This window comes from Staurois parvus, unplaced genomic scaffold (assembly GCF_062004578.1).
Source record: "Staurois parvus isolate SC_StPar_1 unplaced genomic scaffold, SC_StPar_1.0 ptg001133l, whole genome shotgun sequence".
Lineage (NCBI taxonomy): Eukaryota > Metazoa > Chordata > Amphibia > Anura > Ranidae > Staurois > Staurois parvus.
Window position 1 is genome coordinate 3,398,071 of NW_028318929.1, and position 17,425 is coordinate 3,415,495.

General features: G+C 44.4%; 1 protein-coding gene across 2 annotated transcripts in view; it reads left to right on the top strand.

The window, feature by feature from the left end:
* Positions 1–17,425, top strand: part of LOC149439353 (regulator of G protein signaling 3-like) — a 135,741-nt gene that overhangs the window by 60,892 nt on the left and 57,424 nt on the right. For both annotated transcript variants that reach the window (XM_089659130.1, XM_089659131.1), the window contains exon 3: positions 13,465–13,541. In XM_089659130.1, coding sequence (XP_089515256.1) covers positions 13,465–13,541 — 77 coding nt within the window. The remainder of the gene's footprint in view (positions 1–13,464; positions 13,542–17,425) is intronic.

Below are 17,425 nucleotides of genomic sequence, written 5' to 3' on the forward strand. Positions count from 1 at the left end.
TCTTTCAACAGCTAAAGACAACGGCATCACTGCGGAGACCGCTGATCATGCACAACTGTTTATTGCTTCTTTATTGTTTAGGCATGCTCAATTCTTTTAAGCCAGTCAACGATGTTTAATATTGAGCATAGACGGGATCTTTTAGGGGTCACCAATATTTTATGTTGTCACTAGCAAGGGCGCCACTATGCTGCCAGGGTATTTCAAGGGATGCTTCATCTGTCACGTCTCAGTTGTACATTGACCCTTTCCTAGGTGCTTTCATACTGTTCCATTGAAAATATACATTAATAACGCATATGCATTTTCAATGCGTTTCCAGTGCATTTTCTGGGTGCCTGACTCCCAGCAATACACCTGTGAAACATGGACATGTGACCCACAAACCGTGGAGCATTTTTGTTGCATTTTTTATTTATTTTCCAATCATTTTAGCGTGGAGCTGTGTTTTTGATGCAGTTTTGAAAAGCGTACCAGAGAATCAGCATGCAGGACTTTTCAAAACGCACCACACCCTCAGAACAGTGGTGTATAGAGTCCCATAAGGTTTAAAGCGAAATTTTATTACTGCGGGGTTTTTTTTCCTGCGTTTTTAGCAAGGTAAAAAGGAACAGGTGTGAAAGCAACCTTAGACTACTTTCACACTGATCCGTAGCAAAAAAGTGCTTAAAACACATATGCATTTTTGCCACGTTTTTAGTGTATTTTTACAAAGGACAGGTCTTAAAAACCCCATCAAAAACACAATGTGGATGCGTTTTTTATGTTTTTGCAACTTTTCCTAATCCTTTTAATGGGGAGGTGTGTTTTTGATTTTTTGTTTTGTTTTTAACACACTAAACCTGCACCACAAATGCAGCAAGCAGGATTTTTCTGAATGCAGCAGACCCACAAAGGATCAGTGTGAAGAGTTCCATAGGATTACATGGCCACACTTTTTTTTAACAAATGGATCAGTGTGAAAGCAGCCTAAGGCTAGGTTCACACCTATGAAGGCTGCATTTGAGCCGTTTTTTCTACATTGCATTTTGTGTTTTGCTCTTGCATTTTTGCCATGTTTTTTTATGCGTTTTGCTTTTTTTTTCTTGTTGCTAGGCAGATTTAAAATGCAAAACTCATCAAACACGTGACAAAAACGCAATACATGCTTTTCTGCAGCGTTTCCATTGAAGTGTATCCCTGTCCCAGACCCTTTCCAAAAAAACGAACCAGGTGAAAACGCAGAGATGTGAACATTTCCTATAGGAAATCATGTTAAATGGACTGTAGTGCGTTTCTACAAAAACGCTGCAGAAAACGCTTAGGTGTGAACCTAGGGTAAGTCGTACTTTATGGTACTCATTCTGTTAGTGGAAGACGCAGTATTTAGAAGAGTTAAAAGGGGAACTTGTGCAATGCAGATACAACCTAAAATTAAACACAGGAACCTTTGTGAAAGCGCGTGTTTGCATAAGAAGTCTGAAGGAGGATATCGCAGATTGACTTGTAGATGGCCAGAGAAGTGGAGATGTGAAGAACCCCTATGATGACAGGTGGGTGATGACAGGTGGGTGTGGTATCAGCCGTAAAGCTGGTGTCCGACATGCTTCTATAGACCGCAGATGAGGTCACATATCTAAAGACATTTGCGATTGTTGAAACGCCTTTTTTTAATCATGATAGTGGCATAAATACTGTACGTATTATTGTACATATGTGAATGCCCCTCCTAATTATGGAGTTTAGGTGTACTATTTTTATTTAGCCACCCCAAGGCAATTTATAAAAAAAAAAAAAAAAAGAGAGAAGCATCTCTGGATGCAATACTCACCTTCAATCTAGAGCTGTCCTTGTAGTACTTGTTCTTGGCCACAAGATGTCTTCCAGGATAATTGACACCCAGGCAGGCTCTGTATTGCAGAAGAGACATGCATATTGTGTGTTTGGAGCAAAGTCAGGGCAACCAACCCCGTGTGCACAAAGTCAGGGCAACCAACCCCGTGTGCACAAAGTCAGGGCGACCAACCCCGTGTGCACAAAGTCAGGGCGACCAACCCCCTGTGCACAAAGTCAGGGCGACCAACCCCCTGTGCACAAAGTCAGGGCGACCAACCCCCTGTGCACAAAGTCAGGGCGACCAACCCCCTGTGCACAAAGTCAGGGCGACCAACCCCCTGTGCACAAAGTCAGGGCGACCAACCCCCTGTGCACAAAGTCAGGGCGACCAACCCCCTGTGCACAAAGTCAGGGCGACCAACCCCCTGTGCACAAAGTCAGGGCGACCAACCCCCTGTGCACAAAGTCAGGGCGACCAACCCCCTGTGCACAAAGTCAGGGCGACCAACCCCCTGTGCACAAAGTCAGGGCGACCAACCCCCTGTGCACAAAGTCAGGGCAACCCCAGGTGCACTACTGTTTACAGCTGCCTCTTCTAATGCATTTCAGTGCACCACTGATGTGTGAGGTTGGGGGGGAAACTGAGGACTCTGATTTGAAAGGTGGGGGGCTGAGAACGCTAATGTGAAAGGAGGGGGGGCTGAGGATTCTGATGTGAAATGAGGGGGACTGAGGATTCTGATATAAAAGGAAGAGACCTGTGGAAAGAAGTGGGGGGGGGGTCAGGGCCTCTGATGTGAAAGAAAGGAAGGAGTGAGGACTCTGGTGTGAAGGGCGGGGGGGGGGGGGCTCGGGGCTCTGATGTGAAAGGGTAGGGGGCCTAGGACTCTGAAGTGAAAGGGCAGGGGGCCTAGGACTCTGAAGTGAAAGGGTAGGGGGCCTAGGAATATGATGTGAAAGGAGGAACACGAACTAGGGGGGGGGGGGGATGGCTGAGGGCTCTGATGTGGAAGGAAGGGGGGGGGGACAACAAAGACTCTGATGTGAAAGAAAGGAGGGGTGAGGACTAATGTGAAAGGGCAGGGGGCTGAAGAATATGATGTGAAAGGATGGGAGGGGGGGGCTGAGGACTTTAATGTGAAAGAAGGGTATGGCGGACTCTGATGTGAAAGAAGTGGGTTGGGGGACAAGAACTCTAATGTGAAAGGGGGGGCCTAGGACTCTGATGTGAAAGGGTAGGAGGCCTAGGACTCTGATGTGAAGGGAGGGACAAGCACTCTAATGTGAAGGGGGGATCTGAGGGCTCTGATGTGGAAGGAAGGGGAGGGGGGAGGACTCTAATGTGAAAGAAATGAGGAGAGAGGACACTAATATGGAAAGATGAGGGGGGCTGAGGACTCTAATGTGAAGAGGAGAAGGGGGGGGGTAAACCTCTGACATGAAAGGGGGGGCAAGCACTGTAATGTGAGGGGGGGCTGAGGGCTCTGATGTGAAAGGAAGGAAGGGGGGGCAGGATGCTGATGTGAAAAGGGGGGCCAAGGGCGCTGATGTGAGGGGGGGAGGCGAGGATGCTGATGTGAAAGAGGGGGGGGGGGCTAGGACTCTGATGTGAAAGGGGGGACAGGACTCTGATGTGAAAGGGGGGTACTGAGGATTCTAATGTGATGGGGGACCCCATTTTAGACTGGGATGCCTCAATATTCTGCATACTTTTAAAAGGTGCTCTGCCTGAAAAAAGATTGAGAAGCACTGGGGCAGCACCTCCCTCTCTCTTGTCTGCAGCCTGGGGGAGGTGTTTTACAGCCCAATGAGAGTGTAACTGTTAAGTTTCTGGCAGGATCAACAGGTCCTTGTACTTCTTGAACCCTCCTCCAATGAATCAATATTTCCGGGGTGGCCGGGGCGTACATACACGGTAATAGTTGGTGCGTCATCCACCTTTCTTCGGATCGTTATCATTATTATTCATTTTTATCTCTTTATATTCCTCCACAAACAGAACTGTTTTCTCTCGGCTCACTAATGAGCACAAATCGCAGAACATAACAGACTGGCATTTCATGTGTTTTTTTTGTACCGTCATATTGCACGCAGCTCGCCTTTAACGTTTGCCAGATCTGAATCCCGGCAACTCCTTCCAGTCTGGCAGCGACCATCTTTACGGATCCTGCATCTGTTACCACGGTAACTGGTGGGAGTGATGGTGGGCAGTGAGCCCTGTACACAAAGTCCTGCGTGTAGAGGGGAGTCGGGGGGGGCCTTGGCCGTTACCTTGTCCTTGTGGGTGTGGATTTCGGTCAGATGTGTATGGACGCCGAGGGACAACAAAATCTGGTTTGTCGCAAAGCGGCGGCGTTTTTTGGGAAGTCGATTTACACCTAACTGGGTGAGGCCTAATTTGCTAAAGCGCAGTGTATCGTAGACAGTCGCCATTTTTTTTCTAGTAGTATTCTGTTATTTAACCTTTAGTGCATCTCAGTGCTGCTGATCTGCGCCGGCCTCGCAGCCACTTCCTGTCTGTATGCGCTCACTCCAGTTTTGACCGGCTAGGCTCCATCTAGTCTGAAAGCGGTAGTAAAGGCCTAGAAAAGAAAAAGTGGGCCCTGGTCGGCTACAGCCATAATGTGCTAGTATACACTGCACACGTGTATGTTATAAGAGACTTGCCTTAAAGTGTCACTAACCCCACAACAGTACAATCAGTCTGTATATGCAGTAAAGCATGCTTGTTATACTCACTGTGGGACCTAAGGAGTTAATCCTCTGCATTGTGTAAAAAAGGCTGTTTGATCCTGTCTTCTCTGATCCTCCCCTTCTACTGTCCCCAGTCCATCTGCTGATAAAACAGAGCCTTGGGGGCAAGCTGCACATGCTCAGTTTGGTGTGTATTGCTAGAGAGGTTTTTTTTTTTTTTCTTGGGAGAGTGTATGTGTCCAGCACAGGGCCAATCAGCGCTGTCCGCTGTGGTCCTGCATCCTCCTAGAGCAGAATGAAAACTCCTCCAAGCTTTAACCAGTGCTCTGCTGGACACTGATAGAAGTCACAAGTCTGCTATATACTGCTGATGAGAAAAGGTATTTAGCAGTTTATATTTACTAAATAAATTGCATTTCCATGTTATGTGTACTGTGGGAGACCAGATATAGTGAATGCACGGTCCGGGGAGACCAGATATAGTGAATGCAGGGTCCAAGGAGACCAGATATAGTGAATGCAGGGTCCGGGGAGACCAGATATAGTGAATGCAGGGTCCTGGGAGACCAGATATAGTGAATGCAGGGTCCAAGGAGACCAGATATAGTGAATGCAGGGTCGGGGGAGACCAGATATAGTGAATGCAGGGTCCGGGGAGACCAGATATAGTGAATGCAGGGTTCGGGAGACCAGATATAGTGAATGCAGGGTCCAAGGAGACCAGATATAGTGAATGCAGGGTCAGGGGACACCAGATATAGTGAATGCAGGGTCCTGGGACAAGGATGTATGTTTAGTGTGAATGGGCCCCAAGGGCTCAGGAAAACCTGTGTTCCAGATGCGTTTCCCCCACTGCGTTCAAAACGCGTTGTACTTGTGATTTGCACCAGGTGTCAAGGCAGTGCTACCGACAACCTGAAACACGTGCCCCAGTCAATATTTGTATTTGCCAGCAAACCATGGATCACCACGCGTCATTCAAAAGCTTTATTGAAGAATGATCACATCACAAGAGGACAAAGTGCAGCGTTTCGGAGCCACACAGGTCCCCTTCGTCAGGAATGGTGGAAGTAATATGCGATCTGGTTGCAGTGCGTTTTTTTTTTCAATGCATGCACTGCTTTTGGTACGGTTCAGTGTGATTTCAGCAAATGAATGGACTGAAAACACAGTGCACTCAAATCGCACAGGAACACGAGCGCGTTCCTCTGCGATTCCTGGCATGAATGGGCCCAGAATCCAAAACCGAGTGAGCACGTGTCATGCCTCCATGATGCCGCCTTTTCTGCTCTCCTCAAAGCCTAAAGCTGCACCAACAAAATGGCTGCCAGGCTTCTGTTTTATTAACCCCCAAACAATGTGTTAAAAAAAAAAAAGCGAGGAATGCAGAGTGCAGTTATTAGAGCGAAGTGCTAAAAAAAGAAAATAGTTTGGCAGATTTCTCGGCAGCCCGTCTCATTATTGGATAAATTTAGTCTGGATTTTTATGGAGCTGTGAGCTAGGAATGGCAGCAGGCCGGGGGCTGGGCCGCGATGGTGTCGCTGTGAGGGGAAGGCAGCCAGCACTCAAGGAAGGCCTCCGAAAATTTATAGAAATTTGTGTACAATAGCTGAAAGGAGGATGTTTGGGGTCTTAAGATGTGACCCATTATTTCCTGTCGCCTCCTCTCCAGTCCCGAACCCTCATAACACAGCTGCTTTCCCATAACCCCTTGACATATAACCTTTTATTTGTAGATCGGATTTATAGACCCTTCTTTTTTTCTTTTTCTTTTTTTTTACAAAAACAACCAGACAAAATAGAAAATATTCTTCTTTTATTTTAGATTGATTTGAATGTATTGGGACACACATTCACATGGCGGGGATCTGCATTAAGCAATGCCAGGACATGTTTTCTATGAGCCCTGTTCACACCACAATGGTGGGTCCACCGTGTATTGTGTATATTATTATTATTATTATACAGTATTTATAAAGCGCCAATAGTTCGCTCAGCGCTGTACATTACAAAGGGGGACAAAAGGCGGGCATGCTGCATTTTTATTCAGCGTTCCTCACAGCAGCACGTCACAGTGCGCTGTGGTGCATAGATGTCAATGAAGTGTCATTTTACTTCAGTAACGTTAAGAAAACTAGCAGTGCACCGAAATGAAAATTCTGGTGCCAAAATGGAAAATTCAGGATGCACTTGGCCGAAAACCGAAATGGACAGTTTTTAAAAATGTATATATTTTTCAAACACAATTTTTTGGGAAAAAAAATACACTTTCATGAATTAAAAAAAACAAAACACAATGCATTCCCCAATTTTTGTCACGTTGAGTAAATAGATACCCAACATGTCATGCTTTAAAATTGAGCACGCTCATGCAATGGTGCCAAACTACGGTACTTAAAAATATCCATGGGCGACGCTTTCAAAATTTCTACAGGTTACCAGTGTAAAGCTACAGAGGAGATCTAGTGCTAGAATTATTGCTCTTACTTTGACGTTCGTGGCGATACGTCACGTGTGTGGTTTGAACACCGTTTACATATGTTGGAATGGCCTACATATGTATTCACCACTACACGCAAGCGCGGGGGGACGGGGGGGCACTTTAAACATTTTTTTTTTATAATTTTTTTTTTTTCAGGTATTTATATAGCGCCATCAATTTACGCAGCGCTTTACATATATATTGTACGTTCACATCAGTCCCTAACCCTCAAGGGGTGTACAATCTAAGGTCCCTAACTTACCATCATACATACACATACTAGGGCCAATTTAGACAGGAGCCAATTAACCTACCAGCATGTCTTTGGAGTGTGCGAGGAAACCGGAGTATCCAGAGGAAACCCACGCAGGCACAGGGAGAACATGCAAATTCCAGGCAGGTGGTGCCGTGCCTGGGATTCATACCAACAACCCTAGTACTGCCAGGTGGAAGTGCTAACCATTTAGCCACTGTGCTGCCCCAATTTATTTTATTACTTTTTTTTTTACACTGTCCCTATTTTTTTAAAAAATGTTTCAATCATTTTTATTCCTATCACAATGAATGCAAACATCCCTTGTGACAGAAATAAGCAGTGACAGGTCCTCTTTACGGAAAGATCTGGGGTAAATAAGACCCCACATCTCTCTGCTACAATGTAAAACATTAGATTAAAAAAAAAAAAGCATTGATCTAGTGCTTTGGGGAAAAAAATGGTCTTGTTTACATGGAGCCGGTACCGGAAGTGACGTAATGACGTTGCTCTGGTCCTCCAAGGGCATAGAAATGAGTGAAGGTCATCTTTCCTTCACTAATCTCTATGCCCAGCACCGGGATCGTTGGATGGGTTCTCAGGTAAGGCTGAGAACCACCGGAAGGCGGGGGTGGGGCTGGGGCTATTTTCATATTGGCCGAAGGCCGATGGGGATGTTTTCGGTCGAATTGTTTCGGCTGCCGAAATTTCGGTGCATCCCTAATATAAACAGTGCCTGTGACAGCGCAAAGCACCGCTCCTCACCGCGCCTACACAACGAATGCCAGCCCATTTATATTTTAGTGTGCAGGTTGGTGCTAATGAGCCCTTAAAGTTTCCCTGGCTACTGTAAACCTGGACATGACAAAATCTTTGTCGCTTCTATGTTCATTCATTGCAAGGGAGATCGGGAATGTTCTCTGATCTCCTCCTGTTTGGCTCTTGAAGTCATTTTCTGTGGGAGGGATGGGAGAGCCTGGGAACCACCCCAGAAAGGAAGGGGTTGGGAGATTGGGGGCAGCCCATTCAATGTACTAAAAAATTGATGGGGCGACTCTCAAGCTGAGAGTCTGTTGAAAAGATCAAGCGGTGAGCTTGCTTTTAACTCCTTGACTATCAGGACGTTTATAAACGTACCTTGGTGGAGAAGGGTTCAAAAAGAAAAGAAAGTTTTCAAGAGAGCTGAAGATGACTATTAGGATAAGTGAAACTAGACAGTGATATGAGTGATCTGCTGCCAGAGCCGAGACATCCTATGGAGCACAGAAGGATGAACTTCTGTTTTGGCAGGCCGAGGATAGGTACCGGAATTATATATAGCCGTTGGCTTCATTACGCTGGAATAGAGATTGTATCTTGTCGTACAATGTTCTGTACATCCAGAGCCAGCCAGGAATGTGGCCGGGTGGCTTTTGCAAGGTAATGATTTATGCAACGCAAGCAGCAGAGCAACGTGAAGAGGCTTCATGGCTGACATAGAGACAGCGTGGATCATAGTTGCGTCATGCAAGGAAACAATGGAATTGGGGAGCGGTCAAAATTTGCAGATTACATTTCAGGATTAAGTGTAAGATTACCTTGGCACCTCAAAAAAAATAGACATATTCTTAAAGTAGAACTAAAAAAAAATAAAAGCAAGATCAAAAAGAATTCCCCATTAAAAAGATTCATCTTCAATCCAGAAATTTTACCCACAGTAATCTTTTTCTTTTTTTTTCCCCCACCATTAGATGCCTTGAGTTTGACAAGCCAGTATCATGCAGCCCACTTCCCCTGGACCCACACCAGCTTGAGACTGGGCAATAAAGGGGAAGCACTACAGTGCTGAGCTCAACTCTCTGTGTTCTCCTCCTATCAGCATGCTTCTTATCAGCACATGAACTGATTGGCTCCTTGTGCTGTTTCTTCCTCTCACATTTCATCCCTGCTGTACACAGACTGCAAGAGGCTGATACTAGGTCAAATACAAAGACTTACGACGGTACTCTTCTGTCAGACCCTCTGCAAATGAATGCCCAATTTGAGCAGTATTACCCCCAACTGTACGTTTCTAAAGTCTTTAGGCTTTGAGTGCCTATTTAGCTAATCTTGATTTTCTGATATTGTCTGTGTCGGCCAGGCAGCAATTGGAGATTCCTCTTACTCTGAAGGAGGTTCAGGTGGCGATTGCCTCCCTGCAGGCCAGTAAGACTTCAGGGCCTGATGGCCTTCCCACGAAGTTCTATAAAGCGCATGTTGATATTATAGCCCCTTACTATTTTCAGATCCTTCGGGCAGCTCTGGATACCTTTTGTCTTCCACTCTCTATGTCAGAGGCCATTGTTTTGGTGCCCGAGCCATGGAAGGACCCTGAACTTTGTGCCTCCTATAGGGTAGTATTGCTCCTTAATGTGGATGCCAAAATTCTGACTAAGATGTTGGCCAACCACTTGAACGTCATTCTGTCATTAGGTCATGGCGACCAAACTGGGTTCATGCCTGGCATGGGCACACACATCGATATGGGATGCCTGTATAGAAAGATTTCTTACTACTCGTAATGCGATCAATCTATCTTCGCATTACCTGTGCCGATCCAGGGGTGGAAGCCTACTACATACCTGGCAAGCTGGCATCCCCCTATATAACAGAAGATGATTGGAATGAAGGGATTCAACATTATGTGCCCTCAGTTTTTTCGGCCAGAGACAGATTCATTCAGCTAAAATTCCTTTGTAGGGCTTACTATGCTCCTCAACGTCTTTCCCGGATTTATCTTACACAATCTGCACTTTGTCCCAAGTGCAATCATGCAGATGGGACGTTTTTTCATGTAGTCTGAGAATGTCCCCCTATCCAGAGTTTTTGGCAAGAAGTGGTAAGGGATGTTAACACAGTAGGTGATCTGGCTGGCTGTGGGGCTGGATCCTAAGAACCTTCTATTAGACATTTGCGACTCTGTGGCTATTTGTACATTATAACAAAAAGACAGCACACACCCACCACACCCCAAACCAAAACCAATCAAGTCACTAAGCAATCCTTCCCCTGAAGTACATAGAACTAAACATAAAAAAATATAGTAGACTTGATTTAAATAAATAAACACATCAATAATATCAATACAACCCAATGTCCAAATAAAGTCCAGATAAAGTCCAAAAAACACACTTGCAGGTGATTTCAAAATAATTCAGATCCTAGGGCAAATTTGATGATGAACTCCAAAAAATCTTCATATACCTCAAAGAAAAAAGATCTAAACATAGTGTATTATCCTAGGTCTTTATAATAGTGCCACATGTGTCACATGCAGAAACTAAAGTGCCACAGCAATCATGAGATGTTCAAACTCCAACAATATAATAAATAAACCCTCTGCACACAATATAGTAAAAGTGCATAATTACCCTAAGGTAGATAAAACCAGCATAGGATCCATAGTAAGGATGGGATTGCCTCCAAACAATATATCACTGATCTTCTCCATACACCTCCCATAGACCTCATAAACAAACCAGGGGTCAGTGTTTGTATTTGTACATTATGCCAGTTTTTGTGCTGGGAAGGCTATTCTTAAGAACTGAAAACTATCTGTACCCCTCACCAGTGCTCACTGATTGACTCTGGACTACCCCTGTACAAACTAACGTATATGGGACGCAAGTGCCCCAGAAAAGTTTGGCAAAATTTTGGATGCTTGGGTGGAAGCCAGAGCCTTGAATATCAGAAAGTCTCCTCTCAGATGCTGTTATGAATATTTAGCCGTGGTAGCTGATATGTTGTATCCCATAACTACACTGATATCTCCTGGTACTGTAGAACTGGGTATTTTCCCCTGAATATTTCCCCTGTTGGGGATCTTCTCCCTCTTGTTCTTACAACTTAGGTGTTATTCAGTGGTGTATTTAGGTTTTGTGCTACCCTAGGAAACACAAAAATCGTCTTCCCCCACAGATACCGACCAACACCCCCCCTCCTTCCCCCTCCACAAAGAGAGTCTGACATTGACCAACAACACCTACCTACCCTCCACCTGTGAGAGCCTTCCATTATTCCCCCCCCCCCCCCCCCCCAGCGATAGAAAGAAAGACACCCATCTTCACAGCTCCGGACGTCCCCGGTAATGAGAGTCAGGCTCTACGTACACCATCGAGAGAGCAACTCTCAGCTTCTCTCGGATCCCAATTGGTTCCCATGGCGTGAGTGTCCCTTCTTCCATCCCTTGTTCTGGGGGGAGGTGCTGCCCCCCTGAAAAATGCCGCCCTAGGCAAGTGCCTTGTTTGCCTTGTGGTAAATACACCCCTGGTGATATTCCTCCCAGTCTCTTTCCCCTCCACTCTCCACTCCTTTCTTCTCCTTCCCTTCCCTTCTTTCTTTCCCTACTGTACCTCAGTACTCCCTCATAGGGGACCAAAGGAATCCTGTGTTCTCCTGATCCCCTATTCAGTAGAAGCTCACCTTACTTATCACCTCCTTAACCCTTGAAGTGGTATCTTGGGAATGGTTCTTAAAGATTTTTATGTTTTTTTAATTTTCTGAACAGTCGTTAATGTCATAGTCTGATTTTCTGCATTGTGGATTGTGTACTGGATGTACACAATCCACAATGCTTGAATTTCTTCTTTTTTTGACTATGCTTGTCAGTGTTATGTGCTGCACTGTTTACAGTACTTTGTGCTACATTTTTTTTATTGATAAATAAAACTTTTCTGGTAAATTAAAAAAAATAAAAATACATAGACTTACACTGCTTGCAATCAAAAAATAAACTGAGGGATAAATAAAAGTGATTCTAAAGGCTTTTTTTTTGTTTTTTTTTAAATTTCAAACATGTCTATACTTACCCACCGTGTGCAGTGGTTTTGCACAGAGCAGCTCGGATCCTCCTCTTCTTGGGTCCCCTGCTGACACTCCTGGTCCCTCCCTCCTGTCGGGTGCCCCCACAGCAAGCAGCTTGCTATGGGGGCTTCTGCTGCTCCGTGTATCCATTCACACACGGAGCCGCGGCTCAGTCCTGCCTCTCTGTTCTCATTGGCTCACTGGCTGTGATTGACAGCAATGGGAGCCAATGGCTTTGCTTCTGTTTCAGCCAATGAGGAGAGGGAGTACTAGGATAGCCGAGACTCCAGTGCACATCGCTGGATCGAGAGGGGGGCTTAGGTGAGTATTAGGGGGGCTGCTGCACAGAGAATGTTTTTTACCTTTATGCATAGAATGCATGAAGGTAAAAAAAACCTTGAGCCTCTGCACTAAGATACAAGTCAGATTTTGAGCATCCCCTGCAACAAAAATTTTATTTTTGATGAGATACTGTCAAAAAATCACATCTAAAGGGATGCAGACCTTGCCACTTTCCTCATTAGAGCCCTGCAGGTGCAGCAGCTGGCTGATAATTATAAAATTACTCTCAGATTCACTTTGCACATGGACACAGACACACAAACAGCTGTTTCTTCAGAATACCAAAAGGTAGGAATCTGCAACAAAGTTTGTTAAAATCCCTGCAATGTACATAGCTCACCCAGAGGGGAATTTGTTTTCTCAACAAAGGTTACTCTTTAAGTTCAAGGAGATGCGTGATAGCTTTCACTATATTTCTATGAGCCCAATGCTAAGGCTTCAGGTCTAATCATCTGCAACATTAGAATTCTTAAAGCTCCTATGCCTGCTCCTTCCTTCCCCCTGCCCATTCACAGGAGCCTATGGATTTGAACTCATTCACACAATACAAAGGCTTCTCTGAATGGCCAGCATTGGGGAGAGGCGGGGTGGACATAGCTGCTCTGTATGCCTCTCCCTCCTCTCTCACAGCCCATAGTGTATGCCCCAACAGAGCCATAAACCTGACAGATATAAATAATAGAGATTAGTCCAGGAGATGCCATGCACCTCCTTTATTTAACCCATAGTGTGTCTGCACTTTTTTCAAAGTGGATGAATACCTGGAATTTGGATTTTCTGAATAAATAAAGTGACAGAATCTCTTTAAAGTGGATCGTCAAAAAAAAAACCAAAAGGTTCACTTCCCTGCCAGAGCTTCTGAAAACATTTGCTGCTTACTGTAAAATAAAGTATTTTATGCCATCACTATCGCAGTGATTTATTTTGTCATGTAGAATTGTGCTCAGTACATATCAATACGAAGTACTTAGCTTTAAGTGGGTGATCAAGGACAAAGCAGACCAAAAATGCACTGCACTCCTTCTAACCCCTTCTTATCGCTTTTCCCTTCTGCAGTCGCTGGCCTCAAGTGTGGAGACAGATATAGGATCCGTCTGTGAAACTGACAGAGCGCCAAGGCACAAAAAGAAGGAGTGAGTATCAGGATGTGTTCTCTATCGCTCCCCGTGTGTGGGATTTGTCTGGTATTGATGTATTTCTAACTGCATCATTGCACTTCGTTTTAATGGGTTTGAAGAGGAAACATTTGATAAAACCAATATAAGAAGTTTATATGGGTTGTATGGTGCTTCATTACCCAGTACCCACATCCCAAACTGTCCAATGAGGAATGACACTCTAATTATTGTTATTAACCAATTAAAGGCTGTCCTATAGCAGATATACTGCTACAGGGCAGACCTCCTGTGCAAAATCACAGGATTCTGCTTTTCCACCTAGGGGGCGCATTTGGGCCACTTCAGATTTGATTATTCACAGCAGAAACTGATCTGTGGGTGCCAGGAAGTAGATGTCCGCCGGCACCCGCAGATGGTCGGGCACAGAGCCGGAATTAGGGGGGTGCTGGGATGGACTGTGCCCTCCCAGGACACCTGATGTAAGGAGGCACTCTGATGAGGACCCTGATGTAAGAGGGTACTCGGATGGGGACCCTGATGTAAGGAGGTACTCTGTTGGGGACACCTGATGTAAGGGGGCACTCTGATGTGGACACCTGATGTAAGGGGGTACTCTGTTGGGAACACCTGATGTAAGCTCTGATAGGGACCCTGATGTGAGGGGGCACAGCAATGGGGATGCTGATGTAAGGGAGCACTCTGATGGGAACATCTGATGTAAGGGGGCACTCTGATGGGGACCCTGATGTAAGAGGGCAATCTGATGGGGACCCTGATGTAAGGGGGTACTCTGTTGGGGACATCTGATGTAAGGGGGCACTCTGATGTGGACACCTGATGTAAGGGGGTACTCTGTTGGGGACACCTGATGTAAGGGGGCACTCTGATGTGGACACCTGATGTAAGGGGGTACTCTGTTGGGAACACCTGATGTAGGCTCTGATAGGGACCCTGATGTGAGGGGGCACAGCAATGGGGATGCTGATATAAGGGGGAACTCTGATGGTGACATTCTGATGGGGACACCTAATGTAAGGGGGTAAGCTGATGCAAACTCAATGTAAAGGGGGACTCTGATGAGGACTCCTAATTTAAAGGGGGATTCTGATAGGGACATCCGATATAAGGAGGACAGGTTCTGTGTTAGCCTAACACATATTTGTGTTTCCCAGGTCATGACACAGTGTGACAGACTCTCATTGACTCACACACAATGTTGGTATTACGCCCTTTGACTTTTTTTTCTGCACCCCCAAACCCGATAGGCTAAATCCGGCCCTGATTGGGCAGAGACACAGAACAGAGTTCCACCTATGTAAACAAGGCAGAGCTCCATCCTGACGGGGGTGGGGGGTGGAAGTGATGGATCTCCTGTGCCTGCAAAGAAGGGTATAAGATCCATCACTTCCCTTAGTAAAAGCACCTAACACAGTACACAAAACACATAGCTAGACACACAGTTAACCCTTTGATTGCCTTACATGTTTAACCCCTTCCCAACCAGTGTCATTAGTAGTGTCAGTTCATATTTTTAGCAATGATCACTGTATTAGTGTCACTGGTTCCCACAAGGGTCTCAGTTAGTGCAAAAATTTGCACCACAATATTATTATTATTATACAGGATTTATAGAGCGCCAACAGTTTGCTCAGCGCTTCACAATATAACGGGAGACAATACAGTTCAATACAAGAGGGATTTAAGGAGATTGTATCACAGTTCCGTTTATAATTCACTGATTAGCATTACTAGTATAAAAAAAATTTCAGTATATATCCCATAGTTTTTAGAAGCTATAACTTTTTTCGCACACCAATCAGCATACGCTTACTGGGATTTTATTTGCCCAAAATTAGCAGAATACACTTTGGCCTAAATTTATGAAAAAAATCATTTTTTTAAATTTTTTTTATTGGACATGTTTTATAGCAGAAAACAAAAAAGAAAATTTTTTGTTTGTTTGTTTGTTTTTTTAAATTGTCGGTCTTTTTTTGTTTATAGTGAAACAAATAAAAAACGCAAAAGAGGCGATCAAATACCACCAAACGAAAGCTCTATTTGTGCGGAAAAAAATGACAAATTTCATTTATGTACAGCATTGCAGAAAATGGCCTGGTCAGGAAGGGGGGGGGGGGGTGGTAAATCTCCCGGAGGTAAAGTACAGTAGTTAAGCTGGACGGTAATGGTACCAAACCAGTCCAAAATTGTAACTATTAAGATTACTATACAGGATTTATATAGTGCCAATAGTTTGCACAATGCTTTACTACATAGAGGTTACAATGCAATTCAGTACAAGAGGGTTAGAAGGGCCTTGCTCACTGCTGGAGCTTACAATCTACTCTCCAAAAAGAATTCTGTTGAAACTCAGTGTAAATTCCTATCAAGTGAGCATGTAGGGCCAATAAACAGTGGTGCACCAATAAAATAGTTCAGGTTGCGCCTTTTATACGGGTGTGCCAAATAAATCAATCACAATGCATGCCCCTGTGAAATGTGATGTGCTTCAAAAATGAGAAAATCCCTATTGAAACACGTTTTATGAAGGTTGAAACTTGTGTTCCATATAATGGAAATAATCGCATATATTTTAGGTACATGTATTAAGCGCATTGTTGTGCCAAGCAGTAGGTGGGGCAGGACTCCTTTTATAAACTATAATCACTGTAACATAATAAATAACTTATTGCATTTTACAACCGTTTTTTGCAACAGTTTTGCACATGAATTTCCTATTGGAGTTTTAGTGCCGTCTTTAGTTTATCAGACCCAAAGTGTTTGAGAAGCGTTTGCAGACTGATAATGTAAAGGTCTTTGTGCTTTTTATTCTCCCCCCAGGGATTGCTTTCTGTTGAGCAGTGTTTGCAAAGCTGTCTTCAAAGCTTTATAAATGTTAGGGAGAGCACCATGACCACTAGCAAGACGTGTTAACAGTGCCAGCGTCTTGGAAAGTGCTTTGCAAAGTATGAATTGACAACGCCTTCTTAGACCTGGTTCACACCTATGTGTGTTGCATTTGATGCATTTTTCCAGCGCATCTGGCAGTGCATTTTGCGTTTTTGGTGTCTTTTGTGTGTCTTTTTTTCCAATAGGAAAGTGTTTGATGCAATTTTGATGCAACTTTACACTCTTTGGTACTAAAAGTCGTATTCAAAGTAGTGCAGCGACCTTTTCAAAGACTCAGCGACTTTGAAAATGTTCCGGCACTATTCTGATGCGACTTGAGTGCCAGATAGTATCAGTCAATTCCAACTCTCATCAAAGTCAGATCAAAATAGTTCAGGAACATTTTCAAATCACAGAGACGTTGAAAATGTTTATGCACTACTTTGATTCTACTTGAGTGCCAGAGAGTGTAAAGTCGCACACAATACTTTCCTATTGGGCAAAAAAAAATGCAAACACTTGCGTTTTTGGTGCGGTTCCATTGAAGTCTATTGCACCAAAAACACAATCTACTGCGGGAAATAAAATCCCTGACCCTTTCCAAAAACGCAGCAGCTGAAGATGCATATATGTGAACATGTCCCATAGGAAACCATTTTAACTGGACTTTAGTGCGTATTGCAAAAAAATGCACAGGTGTGAATCGGGCCTTAAATGATTCTGTTCACTTCAGTCACTGCCCTCAAAGGAGCTCATGTACAATCCTACACAATAGGACCAGTTTCGGAGGAAACTAGTAAACCGGGCAGAATGTTTTTGGATTGTTGGAGGGAAGTAGAGCATCCAAAGGAAAGTCTACAACCATGGCCATGAATACTAGCACTAGTATATGAATACATTCCGCTGATCCTGTGCTGGGAGCAGTGTCTGCACCATTTCTATACCTGGGAAAATGTATTTTGACATTATACACAGTATACTATTATAGTTATTATACAGGATTTATATAGCAC